The sequence below is a fragment of the Rhopalosiphum maidis genome, chromosome 1 (genome assembly GCF_003676215.2).
Source record: "Rhopalosiphum maidis isolate BTI-1 chromosome 1, ASM367621v3, whole genome shotgun sequence".
Taxonomy (NCBI): domain Eukaryota; kingdom Metazoa; phylum Arthropoda; class Insecta; order Hemiptera; family Aphididae; genus Rhopalosiphum; species Rhopalosiphum maidis.
Window position 1 is genome coordinate 33,152,601 of NC_040877.1, and position 24,449 is coordinate 33,177,049.

General features: G+C 26.2%; 3 protein-coding genes across 5 annotated transcripts in view; 2 read left to right on the forward strand and 1 right to left on the reverse strand.

Annotated features, from left to right (window-relative positions):
* The window catches only part of LOC113550018 (probable Ras GTPase-activating protein), a 130,857-nt gene that overhangs the window by 43,145 nt on the left and 63,263 nt on the right, over window positions 1–24,449 (forward strand). For 2 of the 3 annotated variants that reach the window (XM_026951601.1, XM_026951598.1), the window contains exons 2-3: window positions 15,954–16,093; window positions 16,244–16,288. In XM_026951601.1, the coding sequence (XP_026807402.1) occupies window positions 15,954–16,093; window positions 16,244–16,288 (185 nt within the window). The remainder of the gene's footprint in view (window positions 1–15,953; window positions 16,094–16,243; window positions 16,289–24,449) is intronic. The other variant, XM_026951599.1, reaches the window with a different exon arrangement.
* LOC113550020 lies at window positions 385–7,304 on the reverse strand. Its single transcript, XM_026951604.1, has 10 exons — window positions 7,197–7,304; window positions 6,896–7,033; window positions 6,483–6,657; window positions 6,249–6,400; window positions 5,635–5,764; window positions 5,421–5,560; window positions 5,080–5,265; window positions 4,898–4,966; window positions 1,602–1,691; window positions 385–925 (listed from the first exon to the last, which is right to left on the reverse strand). Exons 1-10 carry the CDS (start codon window positions 7,302–7,304, stop codon window positions 812–814), a joined length of 1,302 nt encoding a protein of 433 aa, XP_026807405.1. The 3' UTR covers window positions 385–811.
* LOC113550019 lies at window positions 19,545–23,714 on the forward strand. Its single transcript, XM_026951603.1, has 4 exons — window positions 19,545–19,697; window positions 21,741–21,848; window positions 21,937–21,993; window positions 22,192–23,714. The coding sequence occupies exons 2-4, from the start codon at window positions 21,759–21,761 to the stop codon at window positions 23,437–23,439; spliced, it is 1,395 nt and encodes a 464-aa protein (XP_026807404.1). The 5' UTR covers window positions 19,545–19,697; window positions 21,741–21,758; the 3' UTR covers window positions 23,440–23,714.

The window sequence follows — 24,449 nt, forward strand, 5'->3', positions numbered from 1 at the left end:
AGCCATAAAGAATTATGTTTCAAAATGTCCCCATGTAACAGGAATACACTGCATTAAATAGCACTGCAGACATGCCGGTAAATTATCAAAGAATCAAATTTCCTCGTAATTTTGATTAACATGCTATTTTCGCGTTAAATTTATTAAAATTGCCTACAACGAATAATTTAGAAATGAATCAGTCTTTTTAAAAAAAATCGTTTTTCAAATATGGTACAGTTTCACAATAGTGCAATCGGAATATAATATTTTAATGGTAAAATAACACCTACCTTGGCTTGTCTTGAGTTTCGACCATCTGCTGGGATTAAAAAATCACGCGTACGCAACGACTGCATCATAACGAGCCTGCTGTCTATGTGACTTTGTATACGTCCGTGTACGTTGAATTGTATACGCGCGAGCCATAAGGCGTACAACAAAGAATACTATTATTTTATTATTTTTATTTGTTTTTATTTTATGCATAACGTTTTTCTATAATATAATTTGTTATTCGTAGAATGTATGCGTATACACATAAGAAAACATTTTGTTATCGATTAAATCAATCTAACCCCATCCCCATGTATACATTGTCAAGTCAATCAAAGTGAATAAATATATTCAATCAAATTAACGTAGCTTTTATAAAATCCCAACTTTCATTTCTCGTGCAAATAAGGATTAATAGCAATATCGAACAATTTACAATATAGTATCGTTGTGTAATATTGACTGTACTGTGTGCTATATATATACTACGTGAGCCGTATAAGAAAATTATAAACTGTGAAATAAATAAATATAATGTAGAATTGCGCTTGTTGGTTCATTCGTCAAATTTGTCTGCGCTCGGACGATCATAAATTGGATATTGTTCTTCGATGACCGTCATGTACGATTGGATGATGATCACTAGGTACCCTCCCACTGCCATTACACTCTGTAAAAAAAAGATGAAAATGCATTTCATAAAAATGTCACTATACACTGACATAATTTGTTATAAGTTATAACTGACTGATATACTTGATTATACATTATCACAGCATAGTTATGTATTTTAATTATACTTCTTTGGCCGTATTGAGTATAACATAAATTCATGATATTATATTAATTGTAATTAGTTATTGACCTTGATGATTCTATTTTCTTATTTAAAATCAAAATTTCTAAATGTATTTGATTATTTTGATTATTAATCTGGGTATATGAGCTTTGTAAAGTTCCAAATAAAAATAAAAAAACAAATTAATTAATATTTGTTTAGTGCATTATTGTCTTATTGAAATAGCGATTTACTATTTATTTTACACTACAGACACATTTACCAATGATAACTTAATAAGCACACGTTTACACGACACGCACTAAGGACATTTTAAAAATATTGAATTTCTTAAAATTGGTTGGCATTAAAACCCTTTAATAATAGAACCTTTTTATATTTTATCATATGGACCAATGACGCCGAGGTCACTACTTTCCTTTTGCTACCCAGAAACAATAGAACCTTACTCATCCGAGTAACTTTGATAATTATTAATATCGGTTTGTTATGTTTGTAGAAAAAGATAACGTTTTTTTTTTTCTAGCATGTATAAAGAAAGACTCACTGATAAGAAATATTCGTCATCCAAATAACTCAGGCCATATAAAGAAAATCTTATTTTCTTATTATCAATCCTTTCCAAGAAACGTTTTATCTGAAATAAAAAAAAAAAACATTTAAAATTAGACCGTGCCAACAATAATATTAATTATAATAGTATGGTTGAAATAACAATGGCTTTGATATTATAATAAAAGTTCGTTTTATTTTGTCGTCGAGTTTTAAGTGTATTTGATTTTCATTAGAATCGATACAACACAAAACTATAAAAACATAATAAATTAGAAGGTTTAATATTTTTCTTGTCATCTTTAATATATTTCTGATTTTAAACTGTTCGTTCATTCAAAATAAGATATTATAAGATCTAAAGTATAGTAGAGAATTATTAATTCATATTATTATTATGTATACACATTAAAGTATTTAACAAATAATTACACAAAGGCGTGCTTAAAACCGGAAATGTATTATTATTGTTTCGAAAAGAAAAATTAAGTTTTTAAATTATTAAATTAGAAGGTTATCTAATCTAATTCCGAGTTCATTGAGAAAATTCGGTTTTACGAACGTTTTACTTGTAATTCGTTTTTAGTTTTAAAAAAACGATTGATGTTATTATTGATATTCCAGACGATTGAATGTAGATTTTTTTATGCATAGTGATGAAATAAAAGCAAAAACATAATAATACAAAGGTTAATAATATCATATTATATAAAGTATTGACAATATAGTAGTTTTTGATGACAAAATATTACAAAAGATATTCCCACTGTTGTTGGTTGTTAAAAAACTGAAATATTATTATTAATTTTATTATAATATTGGATATCTAAAATACGTATACAGTGTTTATTTTAGTAGTGAATACTCATTATCTCAGAAAATTATTGTTCAAAAAAATATTTTCTTTATAATTTAAACATCTTACACTATATGTCCAAAAAAACTAAAATTTAGATTAATTTTAATTTGCGCTAATATTAAAAATTCCCATTATCGTGGTAATATAATAATATTACTGTATTATTTATTATAATAAACCTATATAATAAAAAATATAATATTATAAATTTGGTCGAACATTTTTTTAGTTAAAGAAAGATGTTAATTAATTATAAACAAGTCAGTTTGTTTGTTCGATTTTTTTTTTTATATAGACACATGTATTAAGTCTAGACGCAAAATCGCGCGTATGATTAGTGATTAGTGGTTACTGCTTATTATAACAGTTAATAATCAATTATGAATATTAGGTATATATATTTTTGTAAGTTGTCTACGAAATATATCAATTGCATTTTTAGTTATTACTGATAACTGCGATAGCGTTATGCATGTTTATTCAATGTATAAAGTATATACCTAACAACCTATTATTTATTAAATAGTCATAATATTATTAAGCATATTATATTTCTCTATTTCCACGGGTTTTACTTTATGCTGTAGTGCCTAATCTGCAAGGTTGCACGGACTTATAAATGCTTTATGGATATTAATAATAGTACACCATTCAAAATAGTATTACAAAAATTAATTTTAAATTAAAATTAAAATTGTAATTATTTTTATATTTTATGAAAATATTGCACATTTTAATAATTGTTCCTCTCGATACGACATTTTCTAAAATCGTGTTTCAAAAACAGTAAAATACTTATTAGAAAAACAATATCTTAGACGTATAACGTTTACGACTTTTACGTTCCCGCGTATAATGATTGTAAAGTAAATCTGAAATCACGTAAATCATAACAGCAACGCAGCAGTTACACTATATTACAGTTTGTATAATACTATAGTATATTGATATAAACAACATGGTATGATCGCAAAAATTCAGATTTAGTTCAAGTCTGCGCAACACGTTATTACTAAACTATGTCACGTGCCTACCAAATAAGCATTTGACCATCGTAAAGTTCCGATTATACTTTGTTGTATATGTCATGTCGACTATTAAATTTACTTTGTCTATCGAGAGAACGCACCCATTTTGCACATCCCCACGTGACATCATCCCATCGAAATCTGTTCTACTATGGCAGGGTATCGCATGGCTATACGCAAGAAAGCCGAAAAAATTGAGGAAAAAATCCCCGCAGCATCTTCTCTCACTGGCCTACATAGTGGTGTATTTTTGTGGTTACGCTACCACGCGATCTACTTTATTCATCTAAATTCGAAATATTATTATAACGTACAAACCATAATTTATTCATTCGATAATTGATATCCGTTGGAATAAGTAATATATAATAGTTTGTTAAATTTTTAATTTTTATGTTTATATGAAAAGTAAAAAAAAAAATCAATATCAAATTGTTGTAAAGAACAATTTATATGATTTCATAATAAATAATGACTGAAAAAAAACCAAAATCAGATTAACGTCAGAATTTTTTTATAAAACAACCAATTATAAACATTAAATTGAAATTAAAATAATCATCTTGTATTTCTGTATATTATGTAAGTGTACAATTAATAAATAGTGAAGAATAAATCATGAAATTTCAACCTAGATATTATTATAGTAAGTACTATTGTATATTGATATTGCACGTGCAGCCTGTACAGGCACTCGTATAATTTATTATTAGCTACTCATTTCTAAAATTAAAGTATTGTTTTGAATTTACTATAATTATTACCTTATAATTTATATATATTGTAAAATAATAATTAAACACTATAATAATGACCTAAACCGAGCTATCGAAATATGTTTCCATACAAGTCCTGTGATGTAAATTTGTAAACACCTTTGCGGCTAGTCATAAAACATTTATTTTATTCTTTGTTAGAATGAGTCATGAGGTACACTCTATATATGTTTTATCTGAGCTTTTTTGTGTCTTATATGTATTTAATTTCGTGGTATAATAATTTATGTTGTTTATAGTGTTTATACCTATAATTTATCTCGATAGTATTAAAAATAAATTATTATTCTTATGGTGGGTCGCGGTTAGGTATACTTAATAGTCACTAATAGTTGTAACATACATAGTCGATTTCAATGTAGGATGAACTAGTTTTCTTTTTTATTGCTTATATGTGTTTCGCATAATTTTCATCAAGAAATAATTTTATGTAAAACATAATATGCATATTGATTGTCTACTTAAATAACTTAACAAGACATAATATTTTTTTGGTTAATCTCGTTGTATAAATATTAAAATGAAACGATGCGAGATAATTATTTTAAAATTCTAAAATGCATTTCTATTCATTCTGGTTTATTTTTATTTACTACAATTAATAATATTAATTATATAAGTACTCAACTCCTTTTTTTTCGTCATCGGTCAAACGTTTGTCAAATGCAGTGTTGAGAATAATTTTCGTCCGTCTGGCCTGATATGTACAATAGTGAATAGATGAAACAAAACCAACACCGTTTACAAAGTCCGCATAATTTAACTATATATCTTAGTTTGGATAAATAAAATTATATAATGTGTGCTTACTTCGTTGGACGCAAGTGAAGCGGCTTTGCATAAAATATATACTCTTATCATGTAATGCAGCGGCCATATAACCATGGATATTTGTGGTGTAATTCTAAAATTTGAATATGCCATGATGATGCCTAAGACGAATAAATGGGGCAGCATGTTCAGTATACAAGTGATGATGCTCAAAAGGATCAGCACCTTATGCATATAAAAACAAATTAGAAGAACGGCATATTATATAATACACAACATGTTGTAGTATATTGAATAACATAATATGTATTATATTATAATCACAATATTATTTTTGCATTAGTAATTCAGTTTTTATGTTGCAATAATACTACCGATACCTGATAAACATCATTTATGCGATCGAGAATGAAACAGAGGTCAGTGTGCGCTCGGTTCAACTTCCGGAGGTGCATTACCATGTTGGTCGGCAGTGTCAACCGGTCTGACATCGTAAATAAACCCGGTGGGCGTATTGTCACTGAAATCCTCTCCAAATTGATACAAATTGAAATCTAAAATATTTTTGCGTATTCAACACAACTTTACACTCACCCTGGTTTTTTCGGACTCGAAGCCTGTCCAACGATACGTTGAGACACTTAAAACATTTTGCTAACATTGAACACATACACCAAAATTGGATACATAGTGAAAGCGCTTCAAGTTTGTGGATAACGTTGTCCTAAATAAAAACATTGAAAATCAACAGCCGTAAATGTAGAAAATAAAAATTGAACACTGCAGAATGTGTATTGTATTATAGTTAAAAATTGCAATGCTTATTTGTATATAATAATATTGATATAAAATATACAGGTAGGTACATGGAAAAACTATTAGTATACAATTTTAGTAGAAAAAAATGATAGCTTTAATTTTAGTTATAGCCTATATCAGTGTTTCCTAACCTTATAAATTATAATAAAGTGACATAGCTATAATACTACCAGAGTATTAGAAATTTCTTCTGTCAGATGACCAATAAAAAAAATAAAAATAAAATTTAGTTGTATTGTAATATACTAATATTGTAATACTGTATAGGTTCTAGTTCTAGTTATATTATTTATTATTCTTATATTGAGATGTGGATCGCAACTCAAATTTGGATCTTGATCAACATCTCTAGGTTAAGAAACACTGGACAGTAGATTTTAGATACCTACGATCATGATAAACAGTTTCCAAGCAAACGACAGTCTAATCCTATTGAAACTCGTCGTAACTGATACAATCGACAGGACTGTGTTCATTATGATCATCATAATGGATTCTATGTTAGTGTTGCGTGCAATCATGTTAATAATATTTTTGTCTCCTAAAAATCGTGGTATAAATTGACGAAATATAATATACATGCTAAGTTTATAAACTATATCAAAATTAACATTTAAACTAACCTATAATCGAGCCATGGCATTTGAAAAATGTGTTAAAGAGCTCGAAAACTTTTCTTAGACCTTTCAAATGAAATGGCATCAATATGTATATAATTATGATAATTGTTTGATTCAACCACAAAGATATTATGAACATCGGTCCAACAACTATCTGTATACGATCATGAATCGTTAACTAAAATTTAAAATGTATAAAATACTTTATATAAAAATTAATATTTTTAGGGAAATTAATATAAAAGTTCTTGAAATTAATAACTTTATTATTTGTTTTTATGTGCTATCGCTACCACGTAGAGGTAAATTGCATCAGCTATACTTCCATTTAAAGACAATAGTTAATATAACTGCTAAAATTTTTAATTTTTTTAAAACTATGAAATTTACTATATTATTATAACTTATTTATTTACATTGCTCAAAGTTCTGTTTCCTTGGTACTTGATTGCGTTCCTTAATTCTCGTGTAGTACTTCCAGAAACTATAAGTAATATAATGTAACACAACGAAAAAATTAATCCAGGTATACTCCACAGACTCTTGTTAATAATCTAAATAAAATGATATATAAATGCGTTTAATAAATCGTATTAGTGATTACAATATATGTATAAAAAATAATAATTAAAGTAATGACGAAATCCTACCGAACCGAAAATACTATTTATGTATATTTTAATAAAATCAGATTAAACAAATCAAAATAAGAAATACCATTTCACTGTCATTCTTTGGTATACGGATAGGCATCCATCCAAACGATATTGAATAGTAATAGGGCACGGAAAAACTCTTAAACACGATGTATGAATCGACTTTCATGTTCGCTATTCTAAACTGAAATAAATCATTTATTTTGAATGTAATATTATATGATGCAGGTACCTATAGGTTTGATTGTGAGGTATGTGTATAATATGGGTATATAGACACTAATCATAATATTGTGATTGCCTGTTGTTGTTAGACTAAAGGCCTAACAATAGTTATTACTTTATTAATACAAAAAATGAATTTTTTATATCAATAAACTTTCGACTTGTTTCATTAATTTTGTGTACAACTAACAACTGTTTACTGTATTATTGTTAGTAAAAACAGCATTCATATTTTTTACATTGGTAAAGTGGTATATTATGTGTACGATTTTCCGATGATCGTGATTTAAAAGTTACCATATATTATTATTGTGTACACAATACTGTAATCTAATCCATGGACTTTAATAGGTCAAATGAAACTTATTGACCTAAACATTTTATGTTATTAATAATAATATTGAATACTAAATTATGAATACCTATGTAGTGTGTATATGAAACTAAAATGATAATAAACTAAACTAAATTGTACATATAATATTTTATTTATCATTCTAATACCTACATCATAATATATCATGATATAATATTACGTAGACGTTCAATATAATTATAGTTATTACTTATTAGTAATTGTTACAATTAATTAAAAATACGTACGTAGTGTGCGTACGCATAAAATAAATGTTTTCGTTGTAATATATTAAAAATAATTTATGTTATGCGAATACTACATGATGTGACAACAAGTGGTGGACGCTTTTCAAACCGCAATACTTAATCGTTATTCGTTTGGAAAAAGAAGAATTGTTGTTCTTTTATAATATGGAAAAAAATATGTTAATACATTACGTCAATGAACTATAAAAGATTATACAAGCTTTTAGAGCTGTTATCGTAATTAAATTATTTGTCGATTAACAATAGTAAGAGTAATATCAATTTCACAATAAATCATTATAGATATCTTATGGTGGAATTGAAATGTGTAGGTCATGGTTAGGAGGAGCTTAGTGCATAACACATACTCAATAGGCAGTGACATGGAACTATATAACAATGTGTCTGTATTTTATACATGGTATATGTTCTGTAGAAAGATTTTAAACGCGCGATAAATATGACGAGTACGTATTTGATGGAATTAATCACCGGGACCAATTAATCGTGTAAAAAATAATTCGGTTCGATTTCTTTGTTGTGATAATAATATAATGCAGTACGTGTAAACCCGAGGTTAAAGCCGTAATTACGCTCTAATTTTATTATATCCGACTTTATACCCCCTTAGCTACACAATTAATGTAATATATTTTATAGACTTGGTCATATTCTGGACATGTCTAATAACTCACAATAACGCAACGCGTATAGGCAAAAATGATAGGTGTATGGCCGCGCTGATAACTTTTAATTAATCGTAGGTCGTAGGTCATTCTAAAAAACATTATATTATTATATTACATTATATTATACATTTGTAGCATAGCCTTCACCAGCATTTATTTTGTCCTACCTGTATGGCTGTATATCTTTCTATTTAGTTCAGTCCTTCGCCATGGTCATATTCGTTATCTATTCATTGTACGATTGTATAATATTATGTGACATGATGTGTCAATGCACATTGTGCGCCATTGTCTAACTCATCTAAGTAGTAAGTATGCAATAAAATATGAACGATATATCACGAACTAATAAGATAATAATATAATGGACCGGTATTGAATCTTTATACCATTTACCATAATACGACCTAGTGGGTAAACCGTATGAAGGGAGGAGGGGTCTGAAAGACCTTAAACTACTTGAAGTAAATATATAACTATCGATGGCATACAAGTAATTCAATTTTCTTAAGTTACGATAAAAAAAAATTAAACAAAATAATTGATATTTGTGTAGAATTACATTAAAAGTGAAAAAACACTAATGAAAAATTGACAAATATTAATACATTTACATAACTAGGTATATAAGATCACTATATGTTTTTATATTTATAATTTATAAAAACTAAACAACAGACGTGTTGTTAATTCCATGTTTAAAATTACCTATACTCTAAAAACATAAAAATATATGATTGAGAAGAAGAGACATTTTACGATGTTATATATTCCGTATATATAGGTACCTAATAAATACAATTTTTTTTACCATTAAAAAACATTAATGTTAAAAAGTAGCTTTTATCAACTTTTTAAAAAAAAATTGTAAACAGTAGCAAATATACTAGACTTATAACACTTCCAACAACTACAAGCCTGTATGTATTTATCCGTAAATAAAAGTATACATTGAATTATTGTTATTTGTTATGTCCAGATGTATTACTGCACTGCAATGCGGCAAATGTAAAACCATAACAATGCTTTCAAATAAATTTCATATTTTCAGAGAAAAGTTGTATACTTGAGAAATGAAAATTTCTTATTCATTTTTTTGTATAGCTGCAGTATGAATGTAGAGTGCAGACATGTGAGTTTACGATGAATGATGTAATTCTATACAGTATACACAATTCTGAAACTCCTAAACTTTTTTAATTGTTTATTTAAATGTGAACTGTATGGTGTTTAATATATTTTATTGTAAACACTAAATTTTAAACGAAATTATAATATATAATAATATATTGCAATTGTATATTTTTATTAAGTAGACGAAACCCGATTTTATATACACCTGGTGACGGTACAGTGTGTCATGGTGAAAAATTAAGGTGCTATTCATGCATTATTATATAATATATTATGCTACATACCAAAGTGGTATAATGACAACCTTTTTTTTGTAAAAGAAAAAAAGAGGTTTATTCTGATAATTTTTTACTTAACAATGGCAACAACAAAAAACACTATCTCTGAAAGAAATCTTTTATTTGTGTTGCATGTACAGTTCTGAGTTACAGTATAGTAGTATCCGATTGTATTCTATTATACCTTATACACATGAATAGTTAATAAAATAACAATTATTGTCGTACACAGCAATATATTATAAATTTTAATATAATGTATTAATATCTAACCGCCGTTTGTCCATAGACCATTAGTGTTTGTGGTTCAGCGTGCACCTGTGCAAGTCATGGCAGGGATGTTTTAAATCAAGTTTGTGTTTAAACAATATTACGATAACGATGAACTTGATTGTATAATAGAAACGTAATTAGGAGACATCTATAATGAAATATTATAAATATAATATCATATACATGTTGTGGCCGCGGATCTACGCTATTATTTAAATTACATCAATTCGCTGCAGGGATTTGGTTTAACTGTAGTTGTATTGCAATACAATAACCAAATACGAAATTACGCTGATCACTGCCTGAAAACAAATCGTATTTTGAAAACAAATAAATTTTAAAACAGCCTTTTATGGCATTTAGCCAACCGCAGAATCGTAATTTTTTTTATTTACATTGTTTTGTTCAAAATTTGTCTTACCGACGATAGAAGCGTCTTGTCTACCGTCACCATACCACAGACGTCGAATTTCACTTTGCTATGCCTCAAACGCCGGGACAATCGTTTAATCTGAAATAATCGGTACGCCTATTAAAGTGGATAATATATTATTTACTAAACTCTGCCCTAGCAGAGAAAAAGGGCCCGAAAGTCGACAAAGTTGACAAGTGTAACTTTTATAGAAAACACTTTAATTTTGAAAAAAATATTTTCACAAGAGTTGTTAAAAAGGTATTTTTTTTTTTTTTGTTACGCTTATGAAATATTTATTATTGTGCTTTTGGGTTGCATTTGGGTCATATCTTGTGCTTATGGATTACAGCCAAAAAAATTTGTCGCGTGAACATTTACAAAGATTGATGTGTACGCAATAAATTGGAAATATGTATATTGTATATTGTATAGTATATAATCGTATTACATACCTCCCAACACTCACCGTTTACGCCTAACGTTTCTCTTGCGATCTGAGCCAAGTCATGTAGACGGTCATCCTACAACACAGTATTATAACATTAGCATAAAATCGCTTTATACGGGTTATTTATATTTATTTATTATAGGTCAAAAACGCGCACACTGAATGATATACACAACACCCTCAAACACAAATATAATATATGTATTTAAAGTCAGGTCCAGTAACTTTTAACCTATACTCTATAGCCAGTTTGCCAAACTTTTCAAAAAGGTAGAATACAACATTTTATTTTATTTATTTTTAGTCATACGAACGAGGTACACTTATTATATTTTTGTACCTTAGTCTTATTAGAATTAAAAAGAAGTTGGAAAGATAGTTACTAAATTATACATCACACACATAATAATAAAACACTACAAACTATTTCTTACACCTTAGCAATAACGAAATGTTAAAATATTATTGTCTGTTATGGAATCTATTTTCTTTGGTGTTCCTATACACTCAATTTTAAAATAATATTTTGTAATAACAAAACAGCTATTTTGTACTTAGATAAAAATAATTAATGTTTTTTTTTTTATTATTATTATATTATTCAATGTCTAATTTAACTAATACCTGTTAGTCTGTTACACAGAAAATCAAATTGAAAAATTAAGTTTTTGTGTTTCATTTAATATTTTGGTATATTGTATGAGATTTGCGATTTATATTCAATAATAATTAATTTACTTATATCCTAAAAGCTATACTAATTTAAAATTTCCATCGAACGTTAAATACATAATATTGTTGTACATATAAAATAAGGTTAATCTTACGGGCAAACTCCATGAAAAGACATTCAATCGACATTCATATATATAATGTATGGATATTAATGTATCAACATACTATCTGTACATATATATACATATATACAATATATATATATATAGCCTACAAAAGTATACCTGGTCAACGACCGAAGACGCTGCAAAACACATCAGGGCTATTCTGCTGGCGCAGTTCAACACCCACGACAGATGCACAATGGCTAAGAGAAGCGGTGCCCCCCGAGTCCTGTAAGCCGAAATCGTGTCGAACAAACCGCATATCGTGTTGAACATGTAACAAGACGCGTTTATCAGGACGCGTTCCTCGCAGACGCTGCAGACCAGTGTCACGCCATGCATAAGTTTCCCGTACGCCATTTCCACTCTGTAGATATCGTCTGTCAAACATAACAATAACACAATATTATAATATTTTGTTAATATTGTTAATAAGTTTGCGATGTTGAAGCGAAAGCTAGTATAGGTTGACTTAGGATTTGATTCTTGAACGGGGCAATCTATACTTTTAATTTCACATTCTGGAGTAAAATAAATTTTTAAAAATCGTGATTTATAAAATTTTTTATTACCGTCTATCGAGTATTCGTGTATTGAACGAATAGTTATTTTTATTAAAAAATATTTGAAAATAAGATGGGTTGGGTTATGTACATAAGACGTGTGCGGGCCTAAATGTAAGGCAGTGCTTACAGTATTTTTGCGCCCCTTTCTAAGTAGAACGCTAATTTTTAATAAGATAAGTTACAATCAATTATTTTGTGTAAATGTATAAATAATAAATATTAACTAATAAGTTTTCTACAATGTATATTTATGTAAATAGTAATTATAATAATAACAATAATATTATATAAAAATACAATAGCAGACGTTTATTACCTACTCTGCCTATACTTAAATTATTAAATTCGTTTAATATAATAATTTAATACAAAATCGTTTATTGTAACTAAATAAATTAAATTAATAATTTCGAACAGTATTAGGCCATATGGACATGGTACTGTTCCTAATATAAACGTTGGTTTTTACACATAAATTTTGTACTTACGTTACATTATAGGTATCAATCTTTTAATTAGATACTTTGGATATTTTAATTAGTGACAACATATTATAAACTACGGTCTCCTGATTAATGGGCTTAACTTTTAGGGTTTTAATTACAAAATATCAATAGATGACCACGTATAACAGCAAACATGTACCCCAACCCCCTGCGCCATCGTATGGCTATATATTATACTGTTATTGTATACTGTTTTATCAAATGTCATTATTTATTACCTATACATACTTACACCTGTGATAATAATTATTTCTCTCCATGATCGTGGTATTTCTGTCTCGAACTTTTACCGCCATCGCAGTCGGTATTTTAGATGAAACCGTCATCTGTTGCAAGACGTTGTTCAGCCTTAAAAATTCGTCTTCGAGACTCCAACAAAACCATGCAAACTGAAGGTCCACAGTCAATATTCCTAATTTGCAAATATCCTATACCGACAGACATAAAATTAGTATACAGTCTAAATAAAATGTACATTTTTCTGATCCAATTTTCAACAAACTTGAAAGAGTAGGTTGATTGCGGAACCGGCTTTTTTTTGAATACCCGGACAATTGAATGAAAAGCACGCCGGAACTAGGTTTCCTACAACTAATACAAATACGATTACGATTCTCCACGTATCTGTAAACATATTATAGACAAATATTATATTATGCTCCATTAATTTTTCAATAATTACTCGTGGATATCATATTCATTAATACTTGTGGACGTTTCTAATTGCGGCATCGTAATGACTTCTATTTGTTTACCAACCAACGGAAACAAGCAACTAAGTAAGCCTATTGCATTGTATGTCCAAAAATCCAAATGTATTATCTTTTCGAAAGCCACATTTTGTTTGGTTTTCTGAAATCATTTTTCGAATCCCACCCAACGTTAATACAGTGAGATTAGGATACGGATAATATACGGCTGTTGTATGGAATATGATATAATTAGTTTTATTATCCTCACGGCTCAAGCTAGTATAACATTATATTATTATACGTTTCGAATATTATTACTCACAGTATAACATTTGGTAAATTATTTTGCAAGCGGAACTTTCTAGTAATTTTAATTTTTTTTTTACATACATAAATACAAAATGATGAACGGTGAGACGCGTTGGCTTGATTTACCCCCCCCCCCATATTAACATAATATTTATATACAGTTATTTTTACATTAGTCTTAAGGACGCATCAACAAGTTTTTACTATAATTACACTATTACCTATATGTATATATATATTATTTGATCGATTTATTGGTTAATATAGTTAATAGTTTAATACTATTTAAATATTACTTATTAACACTATTAGACTTTTTATACTTAATTAACTAATCACCAATAATCAATTTGATAGCCAAATATCATGTATAAATTTCTAAACGTATTTATTAAAGTCAATAAATTTTGGAAAAGGAATGCTCCTTCTACAGGAACTAGATTCACTATCGTTATAATATTTCCAATGTTGCATAAGTTATGAGTATACTATAAGGTATAAATGTAATTATTAAGTTAGTATACTCTGTTAGTTAAATATGAAAAAAAATTAATATACTCGAAAAAGTATGTATACCATAATAATACATAAATATATAAGTTTTATAAAACTAAAAATAAAAAAAGAAACGCATCACCTTAAATTCGATATAAACTGTAAACACAATATAGATATAATTGTCTCTTCAGCCCATATAATCTAAGACTAATTAGTAATTACGTGAACGTGATATATTTGTTTTTACCTCAGTATCTTCCATCATCCAAGGTTTCATTACGTAATCTATTTGGTTGACAATGATGATTAAACACCATAACAATGAAATCGTGCACGCTACGAACTATATCCACAAAACAAATAATTATTTATATTGTATGTTATATAATTGTTTAAGTAATTAATTAATTATTATATTCCGATAACTCGGTCGAGAAACATACCGTACGGTGTGTACATAATAAATATACAAAAAGTGATTCAATGAGTTGCGTTATTGAGTATACTGGTTAAATAGGTTATATAAAAAGAACAATATTAAATTATAGGTATTTAAAATTAAATTTGGGTTTTAATTACCTTATGCGTTTTCGGAACGATTGTCATCCAAGTACCGAAAAACAGCGATACATAATATATAAATTTATAAACATGGTTTTTGATGAAAACGTCGTTCATTTTAAATTCGATTCTACAAAATGCCAGTTTTTACATACACAAATTAATAAATTGATTTTAAAATAGATATTGACTCAAGAAAAATATTTACCATAGTAGGTATACCTACTTATTGTTTGCACAGAACGTAAAATAATAAGAAATAAAATAATATTTATTGTGGAATATACAACAAATGTGGTATACTCGAGAATAAGATTATTTCTAGTGGGTAAACTTTAATGAAAAGTTATACGTATGAATTGAACTAAACAATTATAAATATTAATACAAATTTAAAAAAAAATGTATTTATGATTTTATATTTCTATCTTCTACCTATATTTTATGTACCTATGATACATAATCGAAACAAATAAATGTTTTTATTTTTTTTTTCAAATGAATGGAAGTTATCAAATATTAATAAATTATAATGAATGAGCACGAGATTACGAATTATATTATTTTATAGTTATGTTGATAGTTGTTCAGAAACTATAAATACTATTAAATATATTAGGTATCTAATTTAGTTCTCATTTAATTTAGTAATCACAACATTTACTTAGATGGTTAAATTTTAGGTTTATAAATTAAATCGAGTTATTTTTATTTAACATTTTTGTAAAAACTAATAACTGTATTAAATTTGTAATAATATAATAATATTTTAATTTTTGCAGATCGTGATCTTCAGATTGGTCATCGGCCAGCTAATGTTGTTAAAGATAAAAAATTGAACTTCATCACCTGGGAACCGTATTTTTGTGTTCTATTGCAAGACGAACAGACATTAACTGCATATAGAAGCGAGGAACTATCCGTAAATATTTTTTTAATTTACATATTTTATTACAATTCAAAAACAATGTCTAGGCTCTTACTAACAATTTAAATTAAATTATGTATACAATAAATATAATATTATTTATCCGTTATACATTTTTAATACATTTCCTATTTTATTTCTTAGATATTCCCTGGGACTGCGCTAAGGACAATAACGCACGCTTTTAAGGTTGGTGCTTATGGAAATAATAGAATGTATCTATAGTTTTCTTTTTAAGATACTTAGTCAGAGATAAATAGATAACTCTGTTTACAAAATGTACAAATAAATCAATAATTAATAATTAGGACTAGGGTTTATATGCATTTATTATTTATATGATTATTTTGCGATGTCATATTGAAAATGAAGTTAGTAGAATCGTCTAACATTTATGTAGAATATGTTCTATTTTTTTATTTCGCATATATTTAAAAATTTTAAATACCTTTAATGAGTTTAATGTATAAAGAATAATTTGTATTTTTGAGATCAGTATATAAAGGAAATCTTATGAGGAATATTATAAAAATTTACAAATCTATACATATTATTATATATTATAACTATACGCGAAAATAGGTAAAAGCTTAAATGTTCAGTATCATAATACACTCCTAATTTAAAATTCATAAAATCAATAATTTTGTCTTGACGAATAACATGTTAAATTGTTTTAAGTATATTATGGATTTATTTTAAAGTAGAACCAACAAAAATGATTTCATCCGTTTTTGTATTTTATTTATTTTATAATTAGGTATAAGATGCCTGAGTATCGCTTCTCTTTTACTTATTGATTGGTAAATTAAGTATAGATTTACTTATAACTTTATTGCATAAATGCATAATCTTAATATTTCCGAAAAAATTAAATGCATAAATATTTTATTATTTTTTATCGCATATAAATTCTAGGCCTATTATAATAACATAAAGAATAGTGTATTATTATGAAATCGCATTCACACAATTTAAAGTAAATGCAAATAATCTCTGACTACCTATATAATATGTGTTTGTCTGTGTGAAAGTATTTGATTTTATCGTAGCTATTAAAAATGTTTGTGCTTGTAATAATTAAATAATTATTATTTTTTGAAATATTTTACGCTTACACAATAACAATTTTACTAATTTTAGTAATAATTTTCATTTAACATAGATACAGATTGCAATTTACGGAGACGTTAAGTATATTCGTATATATAATATATAAATATATATTATACATACATATTACACATAATGATAATATATAATATACTATACATGCAAAGTATTTATTATAAACGATTACACAGAAGTTATAAAAAAAAAAATAATAATAATAACAATCGAGCAAAATATAATAAGAATAGACACAAGTTCGATTATATTACGACATTTACTCATGATTCAATAATATAAATATTTATTGTCTCCGTTTTAGTTATACAAACAGTTACATAATCCATAAAATTAAAATAATGTATCAATACTTTGAAATTTATTGTACATAATGTTATAAATACCAAAAAGTGAACGTGGTATAAAACTTAAACATCATAAAAAGTTCGTTACAAGTATATACAGTTTAGCGAATTAATTAATTTTTTATAAACATTTATGATAGTTTAACAAAAGTATGCAGAATGCTGATATAGGTACATATTGTATCATGCAACGATAGAACTCTTTTAATAGGTTAATTTCGGTGTATTGGTATATCTAAATACATTGATACATTTATGGAACATACCATAATTTATAGTGTCAACTAGAAAAAGCTCAAATTCTACAGAATTTTAGCTACCTATTATATTATTGTCTATAAAAAGAAGACACTCTTTAAGTTCCTACTTTGTATTAAAATTTAATATTCATATTTTTTATTATTCAAAGTCGAAAGTAAATGTATATTTTACAGGTTCTATTAAAAGATAGCGAAATTGAGACAAATATGAACCATAAAGATTAAGACGTAGTATACAATTATATTTCCCAAATGATTTTTATATTTTATTCATTTTATGGATACATATAATGATTATTTTTGAACTCTTTAATTAGTATTATGGTTTGTTTTTAATAACACATTAGTATTCCATAAATAAATTATTTGTCAATTAATCTTAAGAATTAAGAAAGAACTTAGGACCAACTTAAAACTAAAAACTGTATCGTTTTAATTGATTTGTCATTTTATTTTAATTACTTAAAATAAAATATAAAGAAAAAATATTAATATTTTATAAATAAAATATTAATTTTATCCAATTAACTCCCAATCCCGACCACCTATAATGGTTTATAGAAGTGATGGTTTATTATTTATTAATTAAATGATAGGTTACGATAGTGATTAGTATGTATAGTATATACTATATTATAGTACCTTTTTTATGAAAAACCACCACACAAAACAAAAACTACAATAGGATTACTTCCTCAAAAAGTCAAAACTCACAAATAATAATAAATGTCCTATGTCATATTTGTTTCTATAGCTTAAAATTATTTATTGAATTACACGATTAATACATAATTGAGTTAATTCATTATGTATGGACCTAATTTTATTCGTAGGCAAAAATATGTGACTTGCAGTCTACGACAGAGGAATTTTAATCTTAATCTTCCGTTTCTTGGTACCTAGTTACCTTCGGACCACAGAATGATATCATCATATTTTACTGAGTAGACTACTGACAAACATGTTGTTTTGATTAATTTATAGATATTAATTTTTGAATAATTATTATTTATTATACATATTTATATATATTTCATTTTGTTGACTCTATAATTCAGTCAGTCAGATTGTTGAATAACAAATCAAATATTTTTATTATTTAATATTATTTCAGTGAATGTACCACTGTATATTTGTGTCTATACTTTATCGTTTCTAATATTACCGTTAAAATATATAACATCAGTGAAAACGATTATTGTAAACATTGGTTTATTTTTCTTAGATCATAAAACAATCGTGAATTCGTAAAATTGCATTTTTTAAATCCATATAAATTATGATAAGTACTATAATAATTAATGAGCCTCTTAATATTATCAGTATTATTACTATTTGTAATGGACGTTAAAATTAATTTATTTCGTGGTAGTATATAATATTATACTCTAACTATCGATTATCTTTCCTTTTCAACACAATAATTGTGTACGAACAGATCTGCTCGATCGGGTAAGAATTATTCTGATAATGAATAAAAATGTCGCAAAAACAAAACAAATCGTAATAAAATATAATGCGTTATTAACAATAATAGACTGGTGAATGTGATACCACCAATCACCATCTCTAAATTACTCAAAATCCCGGTTTGTTATCATTGCTAGAACAACCATCATGTAATACAACAAAATGTACAAGCGTTCGAGATTGTAATTTTACGAATTCATCAATCATCCGATCAAGGGTCATCGAGATTATTATGCATTTTATTACACAAATATTATTTTCAGCACTATTTAAATGTTGTAAGCTACTGTGGTTATAGATCAGTTAATATAAAACTACCGGCCTGTTGTGATCTATTGGATGATACTAATAAAACCGTATACTATTATAGTTTTAAAGTAACTGTTATAACAGGTAAGTCAAATATTATTAAATTATTTTTTTTTTTTTAATCATTTATTCTAAAATAATTTTTAATTTTGATTGGAAGTAAATTAAAACAGTTTTATTAAGTATTAGTTTAACAACAATTTTCTGAAAATAAATTAAAAATTTTTTATTTTAGAGAATATTATTGTTTCAAAAGGTAAATATTATCTGATTAAATTATTTTTTCCATATCTTTGTATTCAAAATTATTACAAAATTATTACTACTACGTAGAATTATACTTCTACGACATTTATCCATGACGGAACCAACAAGATTGGTTTCAAAAAAATGTTGCTAAATTTTAAACAATTTTTAAGGTTTCTGTTTTTATTATAATATAGACCCAGGCCCAAAAATAATATAGAAAGGTAGATACAACATATTATAATACAGATCACTTATTTGATAATATTTTTAATAGAATAAATAAATTAATAATAAATGACTCCTTTGGTAAATAGTTGATTGATAATTAAAAGTGAAATGTTCATTAGAAAGACACTTAAGACGACGGAGAAAGGTAGTTTGATAAATAATTAATTATACTCCAAATTTATAAGGAGGAAGATTCAATTTTTTTTCAAGATTCCATTCTATATGAGAAATTTTGTTTTACATATTTTAGTCGTAATCGCACAATGAATACAACTAATGATTTGATACTTATATAATATTTAAATTCGTAATTTTCATTAAAATGAATATAAAAAAATTTATTTTCTTTTAATATAGTTACATTTTTTAGCTAATTAGTCTATTATTATTTACATTTTTATACTTTTAATATTTGCATGCATTATTTATAATTTTTAATTTATTTTTATTTAAGTTAATTTTTTTATTATTTTCATAATCTTTTCTTATCAAATATTTTTTAGTAAACACTTAGCATTTAAAAAAAATATAATACATAAAACCATATAAGATAAGTGCAATAAATTCTTATCTTTTAATGTGATAAGTTTATGATATTCTGATAAAAATCAGTTTTCAGAAAATTTAATCATTTTACTAAATCAGCATTCCCTTGTATTCTGGCTTATTAACTAATAAAATAGAAACAAATTTTTTCGTAAAATTTTTTATTTCTAAATCTTTTAAAACTGTTATTTACAAGTCATCAACTAATAAAGTATTCCAATTGAATTATTCAAATAAGCAAAATATCATAGTTCGTGAAAAAAGTGTCAAACAATATTTGAGATATAATACGTATAAGATGTTACATTGTGAAAATAAAATAGAAAATAATTTATTGATTAAAAATACTTTTTAATTTTTTTTAACTACCAACCATCACAAAAAAAAAAATTTCAATTAATAAATTATTTATACATGTATCTGACTACATAGCATTACGAGGAAGAAAAATTGAAAATTGATTATTTTTATAATTTATTAATATTTTATATTTTATATCTTTTGATATTAATTAATTGATATTTTTTTTTATATCAAAATAAACCTATTAGTATCATTATAGGTCAAATATATAATATGGTTACCAAAATAATTCAATAGTCTAATAATACATCAATTTGATTTTCTGATTTCTTTTATTACACACCATACATACCGTACATTTGAAGTAAAAAGTTTTATTGATTTCTTTAAATATTGTATAAAAACAGAAATGTACCATTTTCTAAAACCATTATTATTTATTGGTTTTTAATAAAATAATAAAAATGTTAATTGACAATAATTGATAATTAACCAATGTAGATTTTCTATAGTAGTAGGAGGGTAATGAAGGGGATAGATTCTCCCAAAGCCTTATTTTACTAACATTATTCAATATTTATAGTTTTAAAAAAAAATAGTAATCCAACTATAATAATTTAAAAAATTGTGTTCTTAATGTTTAAGGTTTTTTTTTGCAAGTGATAAAGTTAATAGTTTTCCACTAAAAAATTGTAATCCTCTCCCTGACCCCTAATTACACTACTGTATGTATAATGTATTATCAATACCGAATTTGTAATAATTAAATGAGTAATAATTAATATATATTTTTTTCCACAGTAAAATTAGCTCGTGATAATGCATATTTTAATTGCTTCGTGTATATTAATTGTTTGCGGAATTGTTGATGCAACTTTTCATAACCAAAGAGGTCAACGATTTAATCAGGTAATTGTAAATATAGATCACAATTAAATAGGCTCCGGTATTAAATACATTTATTATAATTTTGAATTTGTATTTCATCTAATTTTAGTTGATCCAAAGGCGGCAGAGATCTTTAGAATTCCCATATCCTTATGGATATAATTATGTGAGTATTCTTTTCTACTTAAATTTGTCTATGATTAAACTTTATAAAGTGATTTTGTCGTCAATAAAGTACAGTGAAAAAAAATAATAATTTCACCAATTTGAAGGTGCAAAAAGTTATATTTTAACTTTTACTGGTTGTATAATATTTATTTATAATTCATACAATGTGTATAATATTTGTATAATTTCATTACAGAATCCAATAGAGCCATCAATTGACGTCTTGGATAGTTCAATTGATATATATGATTCCAAAATAAACACATACAAACCAATACACGAGTATGTCAAAATGTCTACTCGTGGTGCCAGTTATGTACCAACTTTTTATTATCCCCCGAATTCTCTCTATGATTCCGACTACACTCCCGTACAAGACATTCCTAAGTTAATTCCGGATAAGAGCTATGATTATAAATACATCGCTTCACCATCAAACAAATATCTATCACAGTTATCAACACCAGAAAGTAACATTGCTATTAACCTATTAGCTAACAGTAAGGCATCTGTCTTAAGCTACGAAATTCCAGCTTACCAATCTTCGAGCAAAGCAGAATCTGGATTGAACTTTAATTCAAAAATTTTAAATACCATCTTCATAAATTCTCAGTCAGTAGAAACGAATCCAGAGATTTCAAAAGTATCATCTCCTTCAGTAGTAATATTAGAATTATTACCTGAAAAATTAGAACAAGAATCGACCACCACGACAATAGAAAATCTATATGAAACTATGAATTTCATCGAAAAACTATTAGAAAAACAACCAATTTTGATACAAAATTCGGTTATAGATGAATCGAGTTATGCTGCAGAAACCACAACAGAAAACGAATCGAACTCTATGGTGTTCAACGAAAACCCAACTGAAAACCAATTGTATTCTGTTGCAACAGAAGACGAATCAAACTCTATGATTTTCGACGAAAACTTAACTGAAAACCAATCCTATTCTACTACAACAGAAGACGAATCAAACTCTATGGTTTTTGATGAAAACACAACTGAAAATCAATCGTATTCGATTACAACAGAAGACGAATCGAATTCTATTCCAACAGAAGACGAATCAAATGCTATTGCAACAGAAGACGAATTGAATTCTATTCCAACAGAAGACGAATCCAATTCTATTACGACGGAAGAAAACCAGACTGAACACGACGAATCAAATCCGGAAACATTAGTTTCTGAAATAAACGATGACGTATTTAATGACGATTGGTCTACGAAATCTCAAAAAAATAGTGATTTAGAAATAATGGAACTTTTGCAACGTTACAAGAAATTAGAAGAACAAATGAAACCCATGTTTATGACCGACATTAGCTCTGCTACAGACGCTACAGTACCATCAAGTTTAGCAAGTGATGAAAATAAACAGTTGGAGCTACGAGTCCCGGCCTTTGAAGAAACTGAGACATCAGATGAATATCAATAATATTACTTATTTAAAATGAAATATAATAATATTTAATATCTTATAATTATAATATATTATTAATATTCTTATTTATTTGCAATTGTTTAAGATAAGATATTTTATCATGAAAACATTATTATCCTTCTCTTTATAACAAAACTATTATGATATCTTTAAGTATAATGCGACCTGTACTTGTTAAACAGTATATTATACATTTATACAATATACAATTATACATATTTTCATTTTTTTACCATATTGAAATACATACTGTTAAGCAAAAAAGTTAATATTTTTGTTTATTATGAAAAATATTTATTATTGTATATATAATTGAAAAGAATACATTATTATTAATTACTGAGTATGGTATTATTTATATAATGATTATTAACATAACTAATAGTATTAATGTATTATTATGATTTATGATAATGTTTTTCTACTCATTATAATTTATAGTACTTCCAATTCGGTATAGATATTTTAAAAACATACAATTGTATACAAATCTAGAAAACTTCACATCGTTATTTAAAATAAAATAAATATGGCCTTTAAGAATATTTAAAAATTCTAAAATCAGATTTTGAATAAATGCATTATTGAAGAAAAATCGAAAAAACAATTAAGTAACAGCTCTGTTTAACAGTAGGCGTGAGTATTTATGATTGATAAATTCACTGGAAAACGTGTGTTAAATTTTAGTACAATGATAAATTATAACATAGGAAAACTATTTCTAAGTGAAAACGTATTAAATTTTCAAATTTTAGGTATGTACTATGTATATTAAAAATTGCAATTTTTATATACATGAATGTATTTTTAACCTCAAAAAAATTTGCAAATTCTCGTTTTTATTTAAGTTTGTTAGCCTATAAGAATTACATTTATTATTTTTATGAGTATAATTTTAAATTACATACATTTTTGATCTTAAAATTTAAAATATTGATCTCTATATAATATATAATTGTTTTGTTGTATAGTATAGGTTTTGAGTTTTGATCATACCTTACGAT

Bases quoted from the DNA above. Each gene is read 5' to 3' on its own strand.
- LOC113550020 (XM_026951604.1), bottom strand. From the start codon at position 7,304: ATGAAAGTCGATTCATACATCGTGTTTAAGAGTTTTTCCGTGCCCTAT. The intron at 5,765-6,248 runs GTAGGTATCTAA...GTTTTTATTTAG, and splicing joins GGAAACTGTTTATCATGATC to GACAACGTTATCCACAAACT. The intron at 5,561-5,634 runs GTGAGTGTAAAG...AGAGGATTTCAG, and splicing joins TCGAGTCCGAAAAAACCAGG to TGACAATACGCCCACCGGGT.
- LOC113550019 (XM_026951603.1), top strand. From the start codon at position 21,759: ATGCATATTTTAATTGCTTCGTGTATATTAATTGTTTGCGGAATTGTT. The intron at 21,849-21,936 runs GTAATTGTAAAT...ATCTAATTTTAG, and splicing joins GAGGTCAACGATTTAATCAG to TTGATCCAAAGGCGGCAGAG. The intron at 21,994-22,191 runs GTGAGTATTCTT...ATTTCATTACAG, and splicing joins ATCCTTATGGATATAATTAT to AATCCAATAGAGCCATCAAT.